Source organism: Ictalurus punctatus, unplaced genomic scaffold (genome assembly GCF_001660625.3).
Source record: "Ictalurus punctatus breed USDA103 unplaced genomic scaffold, Coco_2.0 Super-Scaffold_100, whole genome shotgun sequence".
Classification (NCBI taxonomy): domain Eukaryota; kingdom Metazoa; phylum Chordata; class Actinopteri; order Siluriformes; family Ictaluridae; genus Ictalurus; species Ictalurus punctatus.
In genome coordinates this window covers 478,690-499,433 of record NW_026521086.1, presented here as the reverse complement: position 1 = coordinate 499,433, position 20,744 = coordinate 478,690, and the positions used below count along the sequence as shown (strand labels likewise).

Below are 20,744 nucleotides of genomic sequence, written 5' to 3'. Positions count from 1 at the left end.
GTGTGTGTGTGTGTGTATCTCCAGTGTGTGTGTGTGTGTGTGTGTGTGTGTGTGTATCTCCAGTGTGTGTGTGTGTGTGTGTGTGTGTGTGTGTATCTCCAGTGTGTGTGTGTGTGTGTGTGTATCTCCAGTGTGTGTGTGTGTGTGTGTGTGTGTATCTCCAGTGTGTGTGTGTGTGTGTGTGTGTGTATCTCCAGTGTGTGTGTGTGTGTGTGTGTGTGTATCTCCAGTGTGTGTGTGTGTGTGTGTGTGTGTGTATCTCCAGTGTGTGTGTGTGTGTGTGTGTGTGTGTATCTCCAGTGTGTGTGTGTGTGTGTGTGTGTGTGTGTGTGTGTGTGTGTGTATCTCCAGTGTACAGTGTGTGTGTGTGTGTGTGTATCTCCAGTGTACAGTGTGTGTGTGTGTGTGTGTGTATCTCCAGTGTACAGTGTGTGTGTGTGTGTGTGTGTGTGTGTGTGTATCTCCAGTGTGTGTGTGTGTGTGTGTGTGTGTGTGTGTGTGTATCTCCAGTGTGTGTGTGTGTGTGTGTGTGTGTGTATCTCCAGTGTGTGTGTGTGTGTATCTCCAGTGTGTGTGTGTGTGTGTGTGTATCTCCAGTGTGTGTGTGTGTGTGTGTGTGTGTGTGTATCTCCAGTGTGTGTGTGTGTGTGTGTGTGTGTGTGTATCTCCAGTGTGTGTGTGTGTGTGTGTGTGTGTGTGTATCTCCAGTGTGTGTGTGTGTGTGTGTGTGTGTGTGTGTATCTCCAGTGTACAGTGTGTGTGTGTGTGTGTGTATCTCCAGTGTACAGTGTGTGTGTGTGTGTATCTCCAGTGTACAGTGTGTGTGTGTGTGTGTGTATCTCCAGTGTACAGTGTGTGTGTGTGTGTGTGTGTGTGTGTGTGTGTGTGTATCTCCAGTGTACAGTGTGTGTGTGTGTGTATCTCCAGTGTACAGTGTGTGTGTGTGTGTGTGTATCTCCAGTGTACAGTGTGTGTGTGTGTGTGTGTATCTCCAGTGTGTGTGTGTGTGTGTGTGTATCTCCAGTGTGTGTGTGTGTGTGTGTGTGTGTGTGTATCTCCAGTGTGTGTGTGTGTGTGTGTGTGTGTATCTCCAGTGTGTGTGTGTGTGTGTGTGTGTGTATCTCCAGTGTGTGTGTGTGTGTGTGTGTGTGTGTATCTCCAGTGTGTGTGTGTGTGTGTGTGTGTGTGTATCTCCAGTGTGTGTGTGTGTGTGTGTGTGTGTGTGTGTATCTCCAGTGTACAGTGTGTGTGTGTGTGTGTGTATCTCCAGTGTACAGTGTGTGTGTGTGTGTGTGTGTATCTCCAGTGTACAGTGTGTGTGTGTGTGTGTGTGTGTGTGTGTATCTCCAGTGTGTGTGTGTGTGTGTGTGTGTGTGTGTGTGTGTGTATCTCCAGTGTGTGTGTGTGTGTGTGTGTGTGTGTATCTCCAGTGTGTGTGTGTGTGTATCTCCAGTGTGTGTGTGTGTGTGTGTGTGTATCTCCAGTGTGTGTGTGTGTGTGTGTGTGTGTGTGTATCTCCAGTGTGTGTGTGTGTGTGTGTGTGTGTGTGTATCTCCAGTGTGTGTGTGTGTGTGTGTGTGTGTGTGTATCTCCAGTGTACAGTGTGTGTGTGTGTGTGTGTATCTCCAGTGTACAGTGTGTGTGTGTGTGTGTGTGTGTGTGTGTGTGTGTGTATCTCCAGTGTACAGTGTGTGTGTGTGTGTATCTCCAGTGTACAGTGTGTGTGTGTGTGTGTGTATCTCCAGTGTACAGTGTGTGTGTGTGTGTGTGTGTGTGTGTGTGTGTGTGTATCTCCAGTGTGTGTGTGTGTGTGTGTGTGTGTGTGTGTATCTCCAGTGTGTGTGTGTGTGTGTGTGTGTATCTCCAGTGTGTGTGTGTGTGTGTGTGTGTGTGTGTGTGTATCTCCAGTGTGTGTGTGTGTGTGTGTGTGTGTATCTCCAGTGTGTGTGTGTGTGTGTGTGTGTGTATCTCCAGTGTGTGTGTGTGTGTGTGTGTGTGTGTATCTCCAGTGTGTGTGTGTGTGTGTGTGTGTGTATCTCCAGTGTGTGTGTGTGTGTGTGTGTGTGTGTGTATCTCCAGTGTGTGTGTGTGTGTGTGTGTGTGTGTGTGTATCTCCAGTGTGTGTGTGTGTGTGTGTGTGTGTGTGTGTATCTCCAGTGTGTGTGTGTGTGTGTGTGTGTGTGTGTATCTCCAGTGTGTGTGTGTGTGTGTGTGTGTGTGTGTGTGTGTATCTCCAGTGTGTGTGTGTGTGTGTGTGTGTATCTCCAGTGTGTGTGTGTGTGTGTATCTCCAGTGTGTGTGTGTGTGTGTATCTCCAGTGTGTGTGTGTGTGTGTGTGTGTGTGTGTGTATCTCCAGTGTGTGTGTGTGTGTGTGTGTGTGTGTGTATCTCCAGTGTGTGTGTGTGTGTGTGTGTGTGTGTGTGTGTGTGTATCTCCAGTGTGTGTGTGTGTGTGTGTGTGTATCTCCAGTGTGTGTGTGTGTGTGTATCTCCAGTGTGTGTGTGTGTGTGTGTCTCCAGTGTGTGTGTGTGTGTGTGTGTGTGTGTGTGTGTGTGTGTGTGTGTGTGTGTGTGTGTGTGTATCTCCAGTGTACAGTGTGTGTGTGTGTGTGTATCTCCAGTGTACAGTGTGTGTGTGTGTGTGTGTGTATCTCCAGTGTACAGTGTGTGTGTGTGTGTGTGTGTGTGTGTATCTCCAGTGTACAGTGTGTGTGTGTGTGTGTGTGTATCTCCAGTGTACAGTGTGTGTGTGTGTGTGTGTATCTCCAGTGTACAGTGTGTGTGTGTGTGTGTGTGTGTGTGTATCTCCAGTGTACAGTGTGTGTGTGTGTGTGTGTATCTCCAGTGTACAGTGTGTGTGTGTGTGTGTGTGTGTATCTCCAGTGTACAGTGTGTGTGTGTGTGTGTATCTCCAGTGTACAGTGTGTGTGTGTGTGTGTGTGTGTGTGTGTATCTCCAGTGTACAGTGTGTGTGTGTGTGTGTGTGTGTGTGTGTATCTCCAGTGTACAGTGTGTGTGTGTGTGTGTGTGTATCTCCAGTGTACAGTGTGTGTGTGTGTGTGTGTGTGTGTGTGTGTATCTCCAGTGTACAGTGTGTGTGTGTGTGTGTGTGTGTATCTCCAGTGTACAGTGTGTGTGTGTGTGTGTGTGTGTGTGTGTATCTCCAGTGTGTGTGTGTGTGTGTGTGTGTGTGTGTGTGTGTATCTCCAGTGTGTGTGTGTGTGTGTGTGTGTGTGTGTGTGTATCTCCAGTGTACAGTGTGTGTGTGTGTGTGTGTGTATCTCCAGTGTACAGTGTGTGTGTGTGTGTGTGTGTGTGTGTGTGTGTCTCCAGTGTACAGTGTGTGTGTGTGTGTGTGTGTGTATCTCCAGTGTACAGTGTGTGTGTGTGTGTGTATCTCCAGTGTACAGTGTGTGTGTGTGTGTGTGTGTGTGTGTGTATCTCCAGTGTACAGTGTGTGTGTGTGTGTGTGTGTGTGTGTGTATCTCCAGTGTACAGTGTGTGTGTGTGTGTGTGTGTGTGTGTGTATCTCCAGTGTACAGTGTGTGTGTGTGTGTGTGTGTGTGTGTGTGTGTATCTCCAGTGTACAGTGTGTGTGTGTGTGTGTGTGTGTATCTCCAGTGTACAGTGTGTGTGTGTGTGTGTGTGTGTGTGTGTATCTCCAGTGTGTGTGTGTGTGTGTGTGTGTGTGTGTGTGTGTATCTCCAGTGTACAGTGTGTGTGTGTGTGTGTGTGTATCTCCAGTGTACAGTGTGTGTGTGTGTGTGTGTGTGTGTGTGTGTGTCTCCAGTGTACAGTGTGTGTGTGTGTGTGTGTGTGTGTGTGTGTGTGTGTATCTCCAGTGTACAGTGTGTGTGTGTGTGTGTGTGTGTGTGTATCTCCAGTGTACAGTGTGTGTGTGTGTGTGTATCTCCAGTGTACAGTGTGTGTGTGTGTGTCTCTCTGTGTGTGTGAATGTACCTCAGTATCTCCAGTGTACAGTGTGTGAGTGTGTGTGAGTGTGTGTGTGTGTGTGAGTGTGTGTGTGTGTGTGTGTGTGAGTGTGTGTGAGTGTGTGTGTGTGTGTGTGTGTACCTCAGTATCTCCAGTGTACAGTGTGGATTCTCCAGTCCAGCAGAGAGCAGCTTCACTCCTGAATCCTGCAGGTTATTGTCACTCAGGTTCAGTTCTCTCAGTCTGGAGGAGTTTGATCTGAGAACTGAGGACAGAACTCTACAGCTTTCCTCTGTTAGATCACACTCCCACAGCCTGGAAGAGAAATGATGAAATATCAGAACACTGACCTCAAACACACACACAGCCATAATACACTTACTCTTTACCATGTAACAGAAATGTGAGTGTGTTTCTCTCACACACACAAATCAGAGGACAGGACACCACATCAGCATTACTATTATTATTATTATTATTATTATTATTATTATTGAAATGAAATCAGAAGGGTTTTCGTTTGAATAATGGAAACCATTTTTAAGGGACGTACATGTAAAAAAGTCTGTGTGTGTGTGAGAGTCTGTGTGTGTGAGTGTGTGTGAGAGAGACAGAGAGAGTGTGTGTGTGTGTGAGTGAGAGTGTGTGTGTGAGAGAGTGTGTGGAGTAAATTGACGAGTAACTGGAAATCCGTCTCACACAGTGCATGCATTATTTATTTGTTTGTTTGTTTGTTTATGGTAAATATTCACATTTTTTGTTAGAGATTAAAGTTGTAAACAGGACGCATCCCTTGATCTGCACAGAGGGATTATGATATTTTTGCTAACTGGAAATCCGTCCTCGAGGACAATCCTCTTTCATCCTGTAAACTAATCCCACACCAGATCCAATCTAAAGAGAAAGTCTGATCGGTGCAAACCAAACAAGGTCGGTGTGAAAGTGAAAAAGCACAGAAGAGTTTTAATCAAGTTCTATTGTAAGTGTGTAGTGAGCTAGAAGACGTCTATGTGTTACTGAACATCAGGTGTTTTTCTGTATCTCTGTATGTCCTGTCTAACCTGAGTTAGAAGAACCGTGTGTTTTGTCTAAAGCAGCTTTATTCTGGCAATAAATGAGCAATTAGACATTCACCAGAACTGTGTTTCCAATCAAAGCCCTTTAAGCTTCAATACCAGTGTCACAGTAACAGATCAGACTTCCAGGATGAAGTGTACCAGGCTGGGACTAAAGCCACAAAGTCATTAAGGTATAAGGGGGAAATCTGGGACGGGGTAAAAATCCTGTCCTGATGAAACCTTTCAGAAAATTCAACGCAAGGCGCATGCGCTGCAAAAAATGACCTTGTCCCAATAAAACCATAAGAAAATCCAACTAACAACGCATGCACCACAAATGTAAGGTATCATATAGATATGAATAATTCATTACGGCGATGGAGATTGGTTTGTTTTCAGAAAGAAGAGGTTAATGCCCCGACTAGGGATAATTTAACTGCTTCAGAAAAGTATATAAAGACGTGTGTGTGTGTGTGTGTGTGTGTGTTTAATTCAGACTTTCTGCAGACTGTCTCACTTTGTTGTTTCAATAAAGTTTGATGACCTTTGGCATCTACAAACCCTCTGTCTCTGAAGTCTTTAACTTAGGTTGGAAAGATTGTTTTCCACGACACTCTCACGTGTCCCTCAGTGCAGATTGGGCGGTGTGATACGCTGATACACATCATAGGACCAGAAAATAGAATAATCAGTCATGTCTATTGATAGATATTTTCCTATATCCTCTATATCACCAGTGTCACATGCTGTATTCATATTGTTCCCATGGTGACAGTGTTCTGTTTTTCTTCTTCTCGTTTGTGAAGTTCTGTTCAATGTAACTTTCAAATGAAAGGAGAAAAGAAAAAGTGCCTTTCACTGGTGTTTAGATCACAAATTGATCAAAAAGCAGTGATGAATACATGCAGTTATTCTGTAGAGATCATTTCTTCATCAGTTTTAGAGAAAAGGTAATAAATGGTGATGGAAGGTTTTGTCCACATGGCCCCGCCCTCAGTGCAGACGTAACGTGTTGGTGTAAAGAGTGAAACTCTTCTTTAACAGTACCAGAGGTTTGTTTAAAGATGATTAGAGTAATTATTAACCAGCATTAATCCAAACAGTGCAGTTCAGTGTTACATTAAAATCCTAAACCATGCAGTAATACATTTATAAATAAAAATACTCACACAGCTCTTCTGGAGGCTTTGACCACTGGCAGCAGCTTCAGAAGACATTCCTCTGATCGGTCATATTTACTCAAATTAAACTCATCCAGCTCCTGATCTGAGTTCAGTAACACAAACACCAGAGCTGACCACTGAGCAGGAGAGAGTCTGGTTCCCCTGAGACGACTGTAACCTCCTCTGTTCAGGTAAGTCTGTACTTCCTGCACTAGAGAATGATCATTCAGTTCATTCAGACAGTGGAACAGATTGATGGATTTCTCTGGAGATGGATTCTCCCTGATCTTCTCCTTGATGTACTCGACTGTTTCCTGTTTGCTGTGAGAGCTGCTTCCTGTCTGTGGCATTAAACCTCGTAAGAGAGTCTGACTGGACTCCAGTGAGAGACCCAGAAGGAAGCGGAGGAACAGGTCCAGGTGTCCGTTCTCACTCTGTAAGGCCTTGTCCACTGCACTCTTGAGGAGATCAGACATGTTTGACTTGTTGAGAAGATCAGACAGATTAATGGTTGGTTGTTCTGTTACATTTCTGCTGATGAAGGAGAGAAATGTGTATAAAGCAGCCAGAAACTCCTGAACACTCAGATGTACAAAGCTGAACACCTTCCCCAGGTGAAGCCCAAACTCCTCTCTGAAGATTTGGGTACACACTCCTGAGTACACTGACACTTCTCTCACATCAATGCCACACTCTCTCAGGTCTTCCTCATAGAAGATCAGTTTTCCTTTCTCCAGCTGTTGGAAAGCCAGTTTTCCCAGTGCCAGGATACTCTCTCTGGTCTGCTGAGGATCAGGGTCACATTTCTGATGGTATTTTTGGTCCTTGTGTTTGATCTGAAAGATCAGGAAGTGTGTGAACATTTGAGTCAGAGTCTTGGGGATCTCTCCACTCTCTGCTTCACCCAACATTCTCTCTAGAACAGTGGCTGAGATCCAGCAGAAGACTGGGATGTGGCACATGATGTAGAGGCTTCTTGAAGACTTCATGTGTAAGATGATTTTATCAGCCAGGCTCTGATCACTGATCCTCTTCCTGAAGTACTCCTCTTTCTGAGGATCACTGAACCCTCGTACCTCTGTTACCTTTTCTGCACACTCAGGAGGGATCTGATTGGCTGCTCCTGGTCGAGAGGTTATCCAGAGGAGAGCAGAGAAAAGCAGATTCCCCTTGATGAGGTTCGTCAGCAGCACATCCACTGAGGCTGACACTGTCACATCACACAGTCTCTCATTCTTCTGGAAATTTAGAGGAAGTCGACACTCATCCAGACCATCAAAGATCAACACCACTTTGTAGGAGTCTATTAATTCTAGTTTTCTCATTTCAGGGAAAAAGTGATGAAGAAGATCCATCAGACTGAGATGTCTCTGCTTCATCAGATTCAGCTCTCTAAAGGGAAGTGGAAACATGAAGGTGACGTCCTGATTTGCTTTTCCTTCAGTCCAGTCCAGAATGAACTTCTGCACAGAGACTGTTTTTCCAATTCCAGCAACTCCTTTAGTAAGCACACTTCTGATGGACTTGTCTTTAAAGAGATCATTACATTTGATGGGTGTCTCCTGTGTTGCTGGTCTCCTGGACGCTGTCTCAATCTGTCTCACCTCATGTTCATTATTGACGTCTCCACTCCAACCCTCTGTGATGTAGAGCTCTGTGTAGATCTCATTCAGAAGTGCTGAGCTTCCATGCTGTGAGATTCCTTCATTAATTCTTTTAAACTTCTCTCTCAGGCTGGATTTCAGCTTTGTCTGATACACAGAGGCCACAGACTCTAATAAACAAAGTAATAAGATGTTTTAATGTAAAATCACTGAACACAGGATTAAATGTAAAATTCTAATGCTGCTGTTCATTCCTGATTCATGTAGTAAATATTCCTGAAGGAACAGGACCATTGTACAGAGTCACCACAAGCTGGACCACGAACAGAACAGAAAAGCAGCAGATGTACATGATAATAAACTCAAACTTCAAACTAAAAGTGTTCCTATCTAAAACTATTTCCTTTCTCTAAAGTGGACCTGATGGAATAAAGCCATGACTCAGAGCTCTTACTGTTGTGCAGTGTGTGAGCGAGATCTGTGTGGTTCATGTTCTTCAGGATGTGCAGTGTGATCTTCAGCGCTCCGTCTCTGACACTGTGCAGATCCTCCTCATCCTCCACCTCCCTCTCAGTGCATGCTGGGTAATCTGGACTCAGGAGCTTCCTAAATGTCTTCAGCTCATTCTTTATCAGAGTGATGACTTTGTGTTCCAGCTCCTGCTTAGAAACACACAGGAACACATCTAAATATTATAATGTTACACACTTAGAGATGCTTTTATTTTGTGAAAAGAATAAAAGTCTCTTTCTATTACCACAGTTACAGCTGAAATTCTGTCCAATTACCCATAATGCTGCTGCACATTATTAAATCTGTAAATTGTCATGATCTTAAATAATAAAAAAAACCTGCAACATATTCACACACAAGTCACACACATTAAAAAGACACACACCTTGAATATGGAGTCCAACTGATTTCTGCTGAGGTTTGATTTCTTCTGTTGTGGTCTGTGAAGAAATAAAACACATGATGTGATATAGACTATATGTATTCATAGCTGCACAACACACACTAATACATACAGAGACAGATATATAACACTATCCTCTTAACACAATGCACTGATTTCAGGATTTCTCACTGACACTAACATGTTTATGAATAAAATAGTAATCTAGTCATTAATGTCCCAGGTGTAAATGTTGTTGTGTAGCACCACAGACCCTCCAGCTCAGGGACTGCAGACTGAACTGAACTCTTAAAGCAGTTTTCCTCACTGCCAGTCTGAGAGCTGCAGCACTGCACAGTTTAGTGTTTTACTGCTTCAGAATGAGACCAGTGAGTTTGATCAGGTGGAACATTGCTGTAAAACACCTCACTGTACTGACCTCACATCAGGAGAACTGGCTCCGTCTCTGAAGGTAAGTGGTTGCTCCATTGATCAGTCACTCTTCATGGACACACAGCTGGGTTCTGGTGAGTCTGATCTCTTTCCCTCCTTCATTCTAGAATTAAACAGAAATATCAGCAATAATTGATACTCTGCTGTCTCAGCACTGTTACACAATGTGTTCATCATTAAACACCAATAATTCCATCTTTTTTATTCAGCTCCAGTCTGCACACTTATTCAAACAGGAGACACGCCCCATACCTCAGGAATTACACTGATGTCAGGAGTCCCAGTCACAGATAACTGACTCAGCTGGGTCTTAAAGCCTGTAGAGTTCACTGACTCAAAGCTACGCTGCTCTTCTCCTCCACATTACACAGTCCTTTTTACTCTTCTCTCAGTGAATGATTTCTCTAAACTGTTCTTAGATCAGATCAGTGATATATTCACTGCTATTAAACACCTTAAACCAAAGTCTAGTTCCTCTGTTAACTAGTGAGTGTTTAGAGATACAGATCTGTTCCATGAGACGGCGTGTGTTTATTGCTGGTGAATGGAAAAGTAACTCACCTCTCGTCTCTCTTTAAGTCCTGTTTTCCAGACACACTCATGTTGGAGGTCATGTCTCCTTCTCCAGATTACAGCAGGACACACGTTTACTTCACTCCAACATCGGTGTGTTAAATCAAACCCTGTATCAGCACAGAGTTCACTTACAGGAAATAATAAGACAGACACACACACACACACACACACACACACAACAATAATAATAATAAACTAGACCAGTACATTTACATTTGTTTTCATTTATTTCACAAACAAATATTCTACTCCTATATGTACACATTCAAACATTATGCTTTTCTAACAGTGTGTTTACACAAACGAAATAACGCCACACAGTAACACAAACACATGCCCAATATTAACCATTGATACCCTTTTCAGACGTATTTCACCCCCCCCCCAAAAAAAAACAAAAAAAAAAAACAGACTCATTAACATGAACACCTTTGTTGGGGGGCTACTCCTCCACACACCCCTCTCCACCACTGCCCAGACACACAGGAGCTAGATTGACCCACTGATACAATCGATAGGGTTACCCCCCCACCCCGGTCATAAATTAGGCCACTTACAGAAATGTCGGCCTGAGAAGCACAAAGGGCTATAAATCAGCACACACTACTTTGATTGACAGTTTGACAGAAAGTGTGTGTTACTCTTGTTGGAACTTAGTTACTGGTGTGACTCTAATTCTCTTTATTTTTAATGGTCTAGTAAAAGGGCAGTCTGTGCTCCGGCTCCCTATAGTGGCCTGTGTGAATCACTGCCTCTTGTCACATTTTTATAAAACATTATCTATTAATTTATTAATATCTGTGTGTGTGTGTGTGTGTGTGTGTGTGTGTATGTATGTGGGACTACACAGTGTCTGTGTGTTAACAGGAGCTCAGCTATTCTCTCTGAATAAAGAGGAACTTCGCGCGGTCATTCCTGAAGAAGGAGCGAGGGTGTACAGACAAGTTGCCGTACAGAAGGCACTGCTGGAGGTAAACACACACACACTCACACATGCTAATGATGTGTATAAATGATGAGTGTTTTTTTCTCAGGATGTCAGAAAGGCAACAGAGCTGGAGGCAGTGATGGAGAAACAGAAGATGAAGGTGGATTTCACAGAGGAGAGTGGAACTCATACGCCTCGTACTCTAGCATACTACTTATGCAAACATACTTTGCATCTTTTGATCAAAGTTGCATGGCGCGAGACCATTCAGTGCTTTATAGGTTAATAACAGTATTTTATAATCAGTGTGAGATTTCACTGGGAGACAATGCAGTGTGGATAAGATCGGGGTGATGTGTCGTATCTTCTGGTTCTAGTGAGGACTCTAGCAGCTGCATTCTGGACTAACTGGAGTTTGTTTATGCTCCTACTGGAACATCCAGACAGTAAGGCATTACAGTAATCTAGTCTAGAGGTGACGAAAGCATGAACTAGTATTTCCGCATCATGTAGTGACATTAGACAACCCCAATACCAAAAAAGTTGGGACAGTATGGAAAATGCTAATAAAACAATGAAGAGTCATTTGTAAATGTACATTGACTTGTATTTAAACAAAAAACATAAAGACGAGGTATTTGATGTTTTACCTAATCAACTTTCTGGAAGATGAACATTCATTTTGAAATTGATGCTGCAACACGTTCCAAAAAAGTTGGGACAGGGGTCATTTAGGATTAATACGATGTGACGAGTTGAAAGAAGGCGGCGATGTGAAACAGGTGAGGTCTAATTATCGTCTAATCATATACATAAGGAGCCTTCAAAAAAGGCCGAGTCCTTCAAGAGTAAGGACGGGTCGAGGCTCGCCAATCTGCCAACAGATATGTCAGCAAATAATCCAGCACTTTGAGAAGAACATTCCCGAAAGACAAATCGGTAGGATTTTGGTCATTTCACCTTCTACAGTGCACAATATAATTAAAAGATTCAAGGAATCCGGTCAAATCTCGGTGCGTAAAGGGCGAGGCATAAAACCACTTCTGAATGCGCGTGATCTCCGCTCCCTGAGATGTCACTGTCTTAAAAACCGTCATGAGTCTGTAATGAAGATCCTGACATGGGCTCGGGAATACTTTGGTAAACCTTAGTCAGTCGACAGTATTCGCCGCTGCATCCACAGATGCAGGTTAAGGTTTTACTATGTAAAGCAGAGGCCATACATTGTCCCGAAGCTCCGACCACTTCTCTGGGCTCGGTCTTATCTAAGATGGACAGTAGCACATTGGAATCTTGTTTTGTGGTCTGATGAGTCGACATTTTAAATAGTTTTTGGAAAAACAACCGTCGTGTTCTCCGAGTCAAAGAGAAAAAGGACCATCCAAGCTGTGATCAGAGTCAGATCCAAAAGCTAGCGTCTGTCATGGTATGGGGGCGTGTCAGTGTCCACGGAATGGGGGCGTGTCAGTGTGCATGGTACGGGGGCGTGTCAGTGTCCATGGTATGGGGCGTGTCAGTGTCCATGGTATGGGGCATGTCAGTTGGTATGGGGCGTGTCAGTGTCCATGGTATGGGGCATGTCAGTTGGTATGGGGGCGTGTCAGTGTCCATGGTATGGGGGCGTGTCAGTTGGTATGGGGGCGTGTCAGTGCCCATGGTATGGGGCGTGTCAGTGCCCATGGTATGGGGGCGTGTCAGTGCCCATGGTATGGGGGCGTGCCAGTGTCCATGGTATGGGGCGTGCCAGTGTCCATGGTATGGGGGCGTGCCAGTGTCCATGGTATGGGGGCGTGCCAGTGTCCATGGTATGGGGGCGTGCCAGTGTCCATGGTATGGGGGCGTGCCAGTGTCCATGGTATGGGGGCGTGTCAGTGTCCATGGTATAGGGGCGTGTCAGTGTCCATGGTATGGGGGCGTGTCAGTGTCCATGGTATAGGGGCGTGTCAGTGTCCATGGTATAGGGCTGTGCCAGTGCCCATGGTATAGGGGTGTGCCAGTGTCCATGGTATAGGGGTGTGCCAGTGTCCATGGTATGGGTAACACACATCTGTGAGGGCATCATTAATGCAGAAAGATATGTACACATTTTGGAGCTACACATGCTGCCATCCAGAGCAGGACAACACCAAACCACAAACGCATGGTTGTGTAAGAAGAGAGTGCTGGCGCTAGCATGACCTGCCTGCAGTCCTGACCTGCCTCCGATGTGTGGCGCATTATAAAGCTCAAAATAAGGCACTGAAGGCCTCGTACAGTAGCACAGCTAAAGAAATGAATAATGGATGAATGGGGGGAAATTCTCCTTGCTAACCTTAACCAACTGGTGTCTTCACTCAGCACCCAAACACTTAATAAGTGTTATTAAAAGAAAAGGTGATGTTACACAGCGGTAAACAGTCAACTGTCCCAACTTTTTTGGAGTATGATGCAGTCATTATATAGTCAATATTTCTGAGATGAAAGAAGGCTATCCTAGTAATATTATCTACATGAGCATCAAATGATAGGCTGGAGTCAATAATCACTCCAAGGTCTGTAACATAACAAAATGTGGAAAAAGTGAAGCGCTGTGAATACTTTCTGGATGCACTGTACATCACTACAATTACAATCACCACAGATGGAAACTGGATGTGTGTTTGTGAGTGTGTGTGTGTGTGTGTGTGTGTGTGTGTGTGTGTGTGTGAGTGTGTGTGTGTGTGAGTACCTCAGTATCTCCAGTGTACAGTGTGTGTGTGTGTCTCTGTGTGTGTGTGAGTGTACCTCAGTATCTCCAGTGTACAGTGTGTGTGTGTGTGTGTGTGAGTGTGTGTGTACCTCAGTATCTCCAGTGTACAGTGTGGATTCTCCAGTCCAGCAGAGAGCAGCTTCACTCCTGAATCCTGCAGGTTATTGTCACTCAGGTTCAGTTCTCTCAGTCTGGAGGAGTTTGATCTGAGAACTGAGGACAGAACTCTACAGCTTTCCTCTGTTAGATCACACTCCCACAGCCTGGAAGAGAAATGATGAAATATCAGAACACTGACCTCAAACACACACACAGCCATAATACACTTACTCTTTACCATGTAACAGAAATGTGAGTGTGTTTCTCTCACACACACAAATCAGAGGACAGGACACCACATCAGCATTAGCATTATTATTATTATTAAAAATAATAATAATAATAATAACAATAATAATAACAACAACAACAACATCATCAGTTACAATGATCCTTAAAGGACTGAAAACATTTTTGTTTGAACAAATGCTTCATTATAATTGAAACATGAAGCCATTTGAAAAGACACATGACACTTTGGAAACTTGCAACCATGCGCGATCAAAACGTAAATGAGCCTTGGAGTCACTCTTAAGCCTTGTCTCATTCTCCATCGTGATTACGGCTGGTAAAGAAGGTTGGCACATTGAAACGATCAAAACATAAACCATCAGAACATAAATGAACCAAGGAAATGCACTTAAGTCTTGTCTCATGCTCCCTTCCTCTGATGGCCAAGAGAACATGGCACTGGACTTGGAATGCACTGGGGTCTCCCCTACGCAACTTGAAGCCTGCTCAAGGCATATCAGCGGTCTGTGTCAACTAACTCGTGTGCACTATCTTCCTGACTGCAGAGAGAAAAGGGCACTGGACTTGAACTACACCGGGGTTTCACCTGCGCAACTGGAAGCCTGTTATGAAACTGTGTCATAATGCAGAGAGAACTCTATTCAGATGAGCAAGAAAGCACCTTGGCATTCATCAAACACGCTTGTGTTTTATCCTAGAAAAATGCTTTGACGTAAAGTAAGTCGTCCGAATGTATTCATGTAAACTAGTAAAGGCTCTAATTACTTGACTGAAGTAAATGTACTGAAGAGGGCGTCCACGTGCGGAAACCTGAGAATATAAACGAGACTGCAAAGTTGTTGTTGGAGAAGGGTCTAACACGGACAAACACGTCCGTCGGCTCCGGTAGAATAGCCTAGTGTTTCCTTAAATCACTTTGAGGCGTCGGACTCTAAATCCAACGGGGTTTTCTTGCGCAGGTATGAACCCTGCTTGCAGCTTTGTCAGCTGTAGGTGTCAAGTCACTGGTGCTCAATCTCCTGCTGTTTATTTAAAGCAGAGTATGTATGCACCCTAACCCTAAAGTTTCCCATGTAACAGAAATATGAGTGCGTTTGTCTCACACAGAAATCAGAGGACATGACACCACATCATCATTATTATTATTATTATTATTATTATTATTATTATTATTATTAATAATAATAATAATAATAATAATAATAATAACAACATCATCAGTTACAATGATCCTTAAAGGACTGAAAACATTTTTGTTTGAACAAATGCTTCATTATAATAGAAACATGAAGCCATTTTTTAATAAAAGTATTAAAAAGTCTCCTATTTAAAAATAAACAAAATAAATAAAATAAATAAAATAAATAAGAAATCTCCCATTTGAACAAAAGATGAGATAAGATAATACTTTATTAATCCCAACGTGGAGAAATGAGGGAATTAGGAGGAAAAAGGAGCAGGACCTGCTGTGGCTTTGTTTGGAAATATTTTTGTTGGTGAAATAGAACAGAAACAGACAATATTGAGTGTAAAATGTACGTCAGGTAATATTATCTTATTGTTTACATGTTAGCATAGCATGTTAAATTAACTACTAAATAAAAATAACATCAGCTGCATGAGCTTTTAAATAACGTCCTATTATTATTATTATTATTATTAACATTTACTGTAGCTGCACAGACAGACTGCTCCTGTACCTTTAACACACACACACACACACACACACACACACACACATTCTTGTAATTATAACATTCTGGGGTCAGTAGTCCCACCCATGCATTGTGGGGACACCACTTTCCTGAGGTCCTACAGATGTGAAAAAATCAGGCATGTATAATTTAAGCCTGAGAACACATATCTCAAATTCTGGATTTAAATCTCAAAATTTCTGTGCTTGGTTTTTTCACACCTAATGTGGACATAACAAGAACTCATCATTAATGGGGACCTAATTTGCATGCACAGCAAATTAGCTGGTTTTCATGTTGTAGAGGGGACATCACTAGATAGTTAATCTGCATACACACAGATCAGGTCGTTTATATAACAATGGGACATGGTTTTAAAAAACAAAGTTGTCAATTTAACTCTATAATTATTTATACAAAATTACAAACTAAGTATGTCTAATTTAGAGGGCTGTCTGTAAAGCAGATATGATGTGTATTTTCTCTATTTGAAGGTTTGAGCTTCTCATGAAATTATATTGAACAGTTGTTCTTAATTGTTTATACTAAGGACTCTTAGCCTTATTTGTGAAATATGCTATCAGTGAAAGTTTGGTTATCAAAAAGCTCTCTTACACAAATTTCAATATCTGCACGTAATAGATAACAGACTACATTTTTTTGGAGCTTTCTATTTCCAACAGAGGAACCCTTTGAGAAACCTAGGAACTTGTTAAGGAAGGTGGTACCAGTGCTATTATTAGTTTTGAGGCTATAATTCTAAGAAGCTTTTCATTTCCTGCTCCAAAGTATACAATTTTTTTTGTGGAATAGAAAGTAGAGGTGCTAGCTGTACTGAACCTCACTTATTTATCACAGGCATGCATCACAAATTAACACTATCCCCAGTCATTTTGGCAAGTCAAAATGACAAAGAAACTCATCCTTTTGATATTTTAGCTACATGAAGGATTTGTTTATTGGTCTGGATCTCTAATCAAGTGAAAAATTGTCAGTAAGATGAAAAAACCCTGTCTATTCAACATTATAAAGACAACTTGAGTCTTGAGCTTCTTTACTGTAAAAGACAACAAATATTTGCCCATTAAAGTGCACAACTACTAAGCTCACATGTGCCATGAATGAACTTGGACTCATTTAAGTTTGACATAACACTTCTGCTTACTACATATAGCCAGCTCAAAGTTAAACATATTGAGAAAAATAAAGATACTAGCCAAACACAGACACACAACCAAATGTCATAAACACAATTCTATATCCACTTAACTGACTAAGCTAAAAAGTGACAGTAACAACTTAATAATGTATGTTGAGGTAGCTAATTTTGATTCCAGGCAGTCTAAACATGTAAATGGGTAGCACACTGAAGCTTTTATTGCCCAATAGGCTTACTCATGAACTTGTCAGTCACCTGCATAAGGACCCACTGGAAGAAGGCGGCCCAAACCAATTTGATCTAATTCAATATAACGGTGTAGGTAAAGATTCTAATGGATATTTTAAATGCCTGATTTGTTCCTGATTAGTTTATGATGAAGTAAATGCTGAGTGTTTCATTACAAAGTAAAAGGCTAGAGGTGTAATGTAACTTATTATTAAAGCATTACTACAGATGTTATGATGTACAGTATCTGTAATATAGATGTAAAGTGTTACTATCAAAGTGGTAATTAATCTTTGTTTATATCTCTTTTGTAAGCGACAGTGCAGTTATAGACATAGAATTTGACACTTTGCCAGTCTCTATCTTTAAGATATAAAGACTCAGATCTAATGCAGTTTTCACTGACCAACTTCCCTGGGTCACGACATGACATGATGAAGGTCTTCATATGTCTCCCCACTGCATGGACCTGATTTCCTTCCCGAGCCTTCCTCTTTTTCAGAGTAGATGTTTTACCTAAATGTAAGAATAAACATTAGTTACATAGCAAACACACACCTTTACACCCAACAGAAATTATTGTCTGGCAACTTACAGACTGGAACTTAGATTTCACGTCTCAAGAATGAAAACTCTGACTGCAGTTTGTGCATATGTACCAAATAGTAACTAGGAGTACTCAGTTTTCTTGGAGAAGATACAGTAGGGAACCTAGTAAGTCCCAGGGGATGCTTATGTTGGAAATTATGGAGAGGTGTGATTGAAAGGCAGGATTAAAAGTGCCAGCAAACTACACAATTCTGATATTTATGATCCAGAAAAGGTGTAGACTGTGATGGCTGCTGTTTCTCCTGGCCATTGCTCTCAGCAGTGTCCCCCTCCATAATCTGCATATTTAAACAGGTTTAAGTGACCTATGGGGACACTGTTCTAAATTCACATATCTATTCAGCTATCACAAGACTCCCTCACACACCTGAATAAAACATGCTTTGTGGGGACTCCGTATAGTAACTATTAACAGACAAGATTATGTAACAGAAAACAAATATGCTGTTCAATACAACAAAAACAATAATTATTTCACTATAGGAATTAAGTTTGTGATTTCAGGGTTAGATATGGGATACTTTGGAAGACTTTGGGATAATTACGGTGCATTCAGACACACACGTTTTGTAGTTAATGTTTAAACGTGGCAGTAAAATACCTGAAGCAGATCAGATGAACAATAATGTCTAATTTTATTGTTAATGCACAAGCACAAAATTTGCTGTGCAACAAAAATGAATTGCAACACTGCCGGATAAGACAATGTTTATTTTTGAATAATTTTTAAATTGTGAAAACAGAGAAGGAGATACCCTGCATACCTTGCTGCACCAAGGCCAGTCTCCTCCTCTGTAATTGTAGGCAATTTCATCACCTTCTTTAAAGTCTGTTAAAGCAAACAGACCAAGATGTGGGCTTCCATCCACTTCAGTCTTCTGCATTCTGCCATTTGGGTGCTTGTGGTCATCAATAACCAGCCTACCAAAAGATCCGTCTTCTTTTGCAGCATCAATACTTAATACACAACGAGAGAAAGAGAGAAGTATTCAGTGACCGAATATTCCACATCAAATTCTACAAATATGATAGCTCTGCACAGAATTTTTATTGTTAACGGTCAGATGTAAATGTTTAAGTGGACAAATACTTTACAACTGCAATTTTCAAGTACAATGAAAGTACACTTTGAAGAAAAACTATGCAGACATTGTCATTTTTTATGCAGGTTAATTCTATGGATCATTTTATTAGTGGTGCTTGTAAAAGCACTACTATTGTTCCCTTGTATACTTATTATTATTATTATTATTATTATTATTATTATTATTATAATTATTATTATTCCACTTTTTTTCGGCGCGTAACTAGTCCCGCACCGTTTGTCGGAGATCGACGGGTGAGGTGTCGAATCGATCGGCTTATTGAGGAAATGTGTGCTATGACTTTATATAGAAAACATACACGGCCAGTACAGTGCCAACACATGCTAGCAACATGCCAGCATGATGCTAAAACATGCCAGCATGATGCTAAAACATGCCAGCATGATGCTAAAACATGCCAGCATGATGCTAAAACATGCTAGCATGATGCTAAAACGTGCAAGCATGATGCTAGCATGATGCTAAAACGTGCAAGCATGATGCTAGCATGATGCTAAAACATGCTAGCATGATGCTAAAACATGCTAGCATGATGCTAAAACATGCTAGCATGATGCTAAAACATGCTAGCATGATGCTAAAACATGCTAGCATGATGCTAAAACATGCGAGCATCATGCTAAACCCCTCTGGCAACCTATTAGTCCGACTCTCGAGAGTATTGGCACCCTACACTGTCAGCTCTCAAAAGTATTGGCGCCCAATCTGAATTGGCACCTTTTGTCGGAGATCGACGGATGAGGTGTCAAATCGATCGGCTTATTGAGGAGAAGTGTGCTATGACTTTTATAAGCGTTCGGAATGCCGGAATTCCTGCTACAGAGGCTCAAAATCAGAAAATTTCCCATAGACTTGCATTGACTTTCGAAAGTATTGGCCCTCTAAGGAGAAAGCTCTAAAAGTTTTGCCTCCGTACACGTTCGGCTCTAAAATGTATTGGCACACGATCTGTTCAGCTCTCAGAAGTATTGGCACCCACCGCGGCCAGTTCTCAAAAGTACTGGCGCCCTTGACGGCTGGCTCTAAAAAGTATTGGCGCACTACACAACCGGCTCTAACAATGCTGGCGCCCCATCTGTCTGGCTCTCGAAAGTATTGGCACCCTACGCGGGCGGCTCTTGAATGTATTGGCGCCCTGTCCCGATTTCACCATGGCAAGCACCGCTCACATTTTCTTCAGGAAATGTACTGGTCTAGTTATAATTATTCTTCTTCCACCTTCGTGCCATTTTACCTCTAAAGAAAATGTTAATATATTGAGATTTTCAGTCCCTAGTGATGTTCTGAGTAAGAAAATAACCATATCCGTGCTTGCTAATAACTGTGCTGAGTGAGAACCTGTTCTACACACAGATCACAGCTCAGCTGCGGTGTTTAGAGACGCAGAATAAAAGGAGCGCGCTGTAGTTACAACATCGAAGCACATCACACCACCGCCCAGCTCGTTACAGATTCATAACAAACTAATAACTGGAACTAATGAGCTCGGCTCGGTCCAGACTACTGTCCACCCTGTCCTCGATTTCAGAGGCTTTAAACTCAATCCAGCGCTCAGATCGATAACTATTTAGGAAGCCTGACTCTGCTATTTATAACCGAACTATCCGTTACATGGTGAAGCTAGTTACAGAAGTCGGTATAACACTAAATATTCACATGACATGCCAACCACCAAAGCCTATTTAATATATTAACTTCATTTTATTAACTTATTGTACTTACTAATGTGCTGGATTGGTTAAAGTGTGTGCTAACTCTGGCTAGTAAAGTCCGCTAGCATAACAATTACTTTAATATTGCGATTCAATTATAAATAAAGTCTTAAAGCAGGGAAATAAAATTACAAACTCATAAACTGCAAAAAAAAAAATTATAATAATAACTTACCTTTCGTTGTATTTGGTCTCGTTGCCGCAGTAGAATCACTCATTAGGGCAATGGAAAGCAGCTGGTGCTATTAGCCTGTGACAGCCAGGGCAGATGGGAAATGTAGTTCTTTTCCTACTTCCTGTGTGGTGTTTACGAACTATTAGTGCAGTCAAAAAAAACTACACTCCGCCATAACCCAACTTAAGGATTTCGTTTTACTGTTTAGAGATTTTAAAAAAAGTGTCATTTCGCTGTGCGAAAATTTAAAAACTCAAACTTTAATTACTATTGTGACTTATAATTATTTGGACAACATGATAACTATCTGTTCTAACTTATTAATGTTTAGCTTATGCTAACAATCTAACCTTCTAACAGTCTAATTAGGCT

The 20,744-nt window shown here is 42.0% G+C and overlaps 1 protein-coding gene and 1 long non-coding RNA gene across 3 annotated transcripts; both read right to left on the bottom strand.

The window, feature by feature from the left end:
- Positions 1 to 6,141: 6,141 nt before the first annotated feature.
- LOC128629619 (NLR family CARD domain-containing protein 3-like) lies at positions 6,142 to 9,797 on the bottom strand. 2 transcript variants are annotated; one of them, XM_053678366.1, is made up of 5 exons: positions 9,668 to 9,797; positions 9,093 to 9,209; positions 8,657 to 8,711; positions 8,213 to 8,420; positions 6,142 to 7,928 (listed from the first exon to the last, which is right to left on the bottom strand). In XM_053678366.1, the coding sequence occupies exons 2-5, from the start codon at positions 9,140 to 9,142 to the stop codon at positions 6,157 to 6,159; spliced, it is 2,085 nt and encodes a 694-aa protein (XP_053534341.1). In that variant the 5' UTR covers positions 9,143 to 9,209; positions 9,668 to 9,797; the 3' UTR covers positions 6,142 to 6,156. The 2 variants fall into 2 exon arrangements, with proteins under 2 accessions (XP_053534341.1, XP_053534342.1); XM_053678367.1 differs by having other exon boundaries at positions 8,213 to 8,417.
- A 6,159-nt stretch (positions 9,798 to 15,956) lies between these two features.
- Positions 15,957 to 20,537, bottom strand: LOC108262537 (uncharacterized). The gene is made up of 3 exons (XR_008394084.1): positions 20,373 to 20,537; positions 18,144 to 18,336; positions 15,957 to 17,286 (listed from the first exon to the last, which is right to left on the bottom strand). It is a non-coding gene; the product is annotated as an uncharacterized LOC108262537 (long non-coding RNA).
- Positions 20,538 to 20,744: the final 207 nt, after the last annotated feature.

What these genes read in the sequence shown, in the direction of transcription:
- LOC128629619 (XM_053678366.1), bottom strand. Translation starts at nt 9,142, where the DNA reads ATGGAGCAACCACTTACCTTCAGAGACGGAGCCAGTTCTCCTGATGTG. An exon ending in GCCAGTTCTCCTGATGTGAG is followed by an intron (nt 8,712 to 9,092) that starts GTCAGTACAGTG and finishes ATTTCTTCACAG; the next exon opens with ACCACAACAGAAGAAATCAA. An exon ending in CGCTCACACACTGCACAACA is followed by an intron (nt 7,929 to 8,212) that starts GTAAGAGCTCTG and finishes TTTGTTTATTAG; the next exon opens with AGTCTGTGGCCTCTGTGTAT.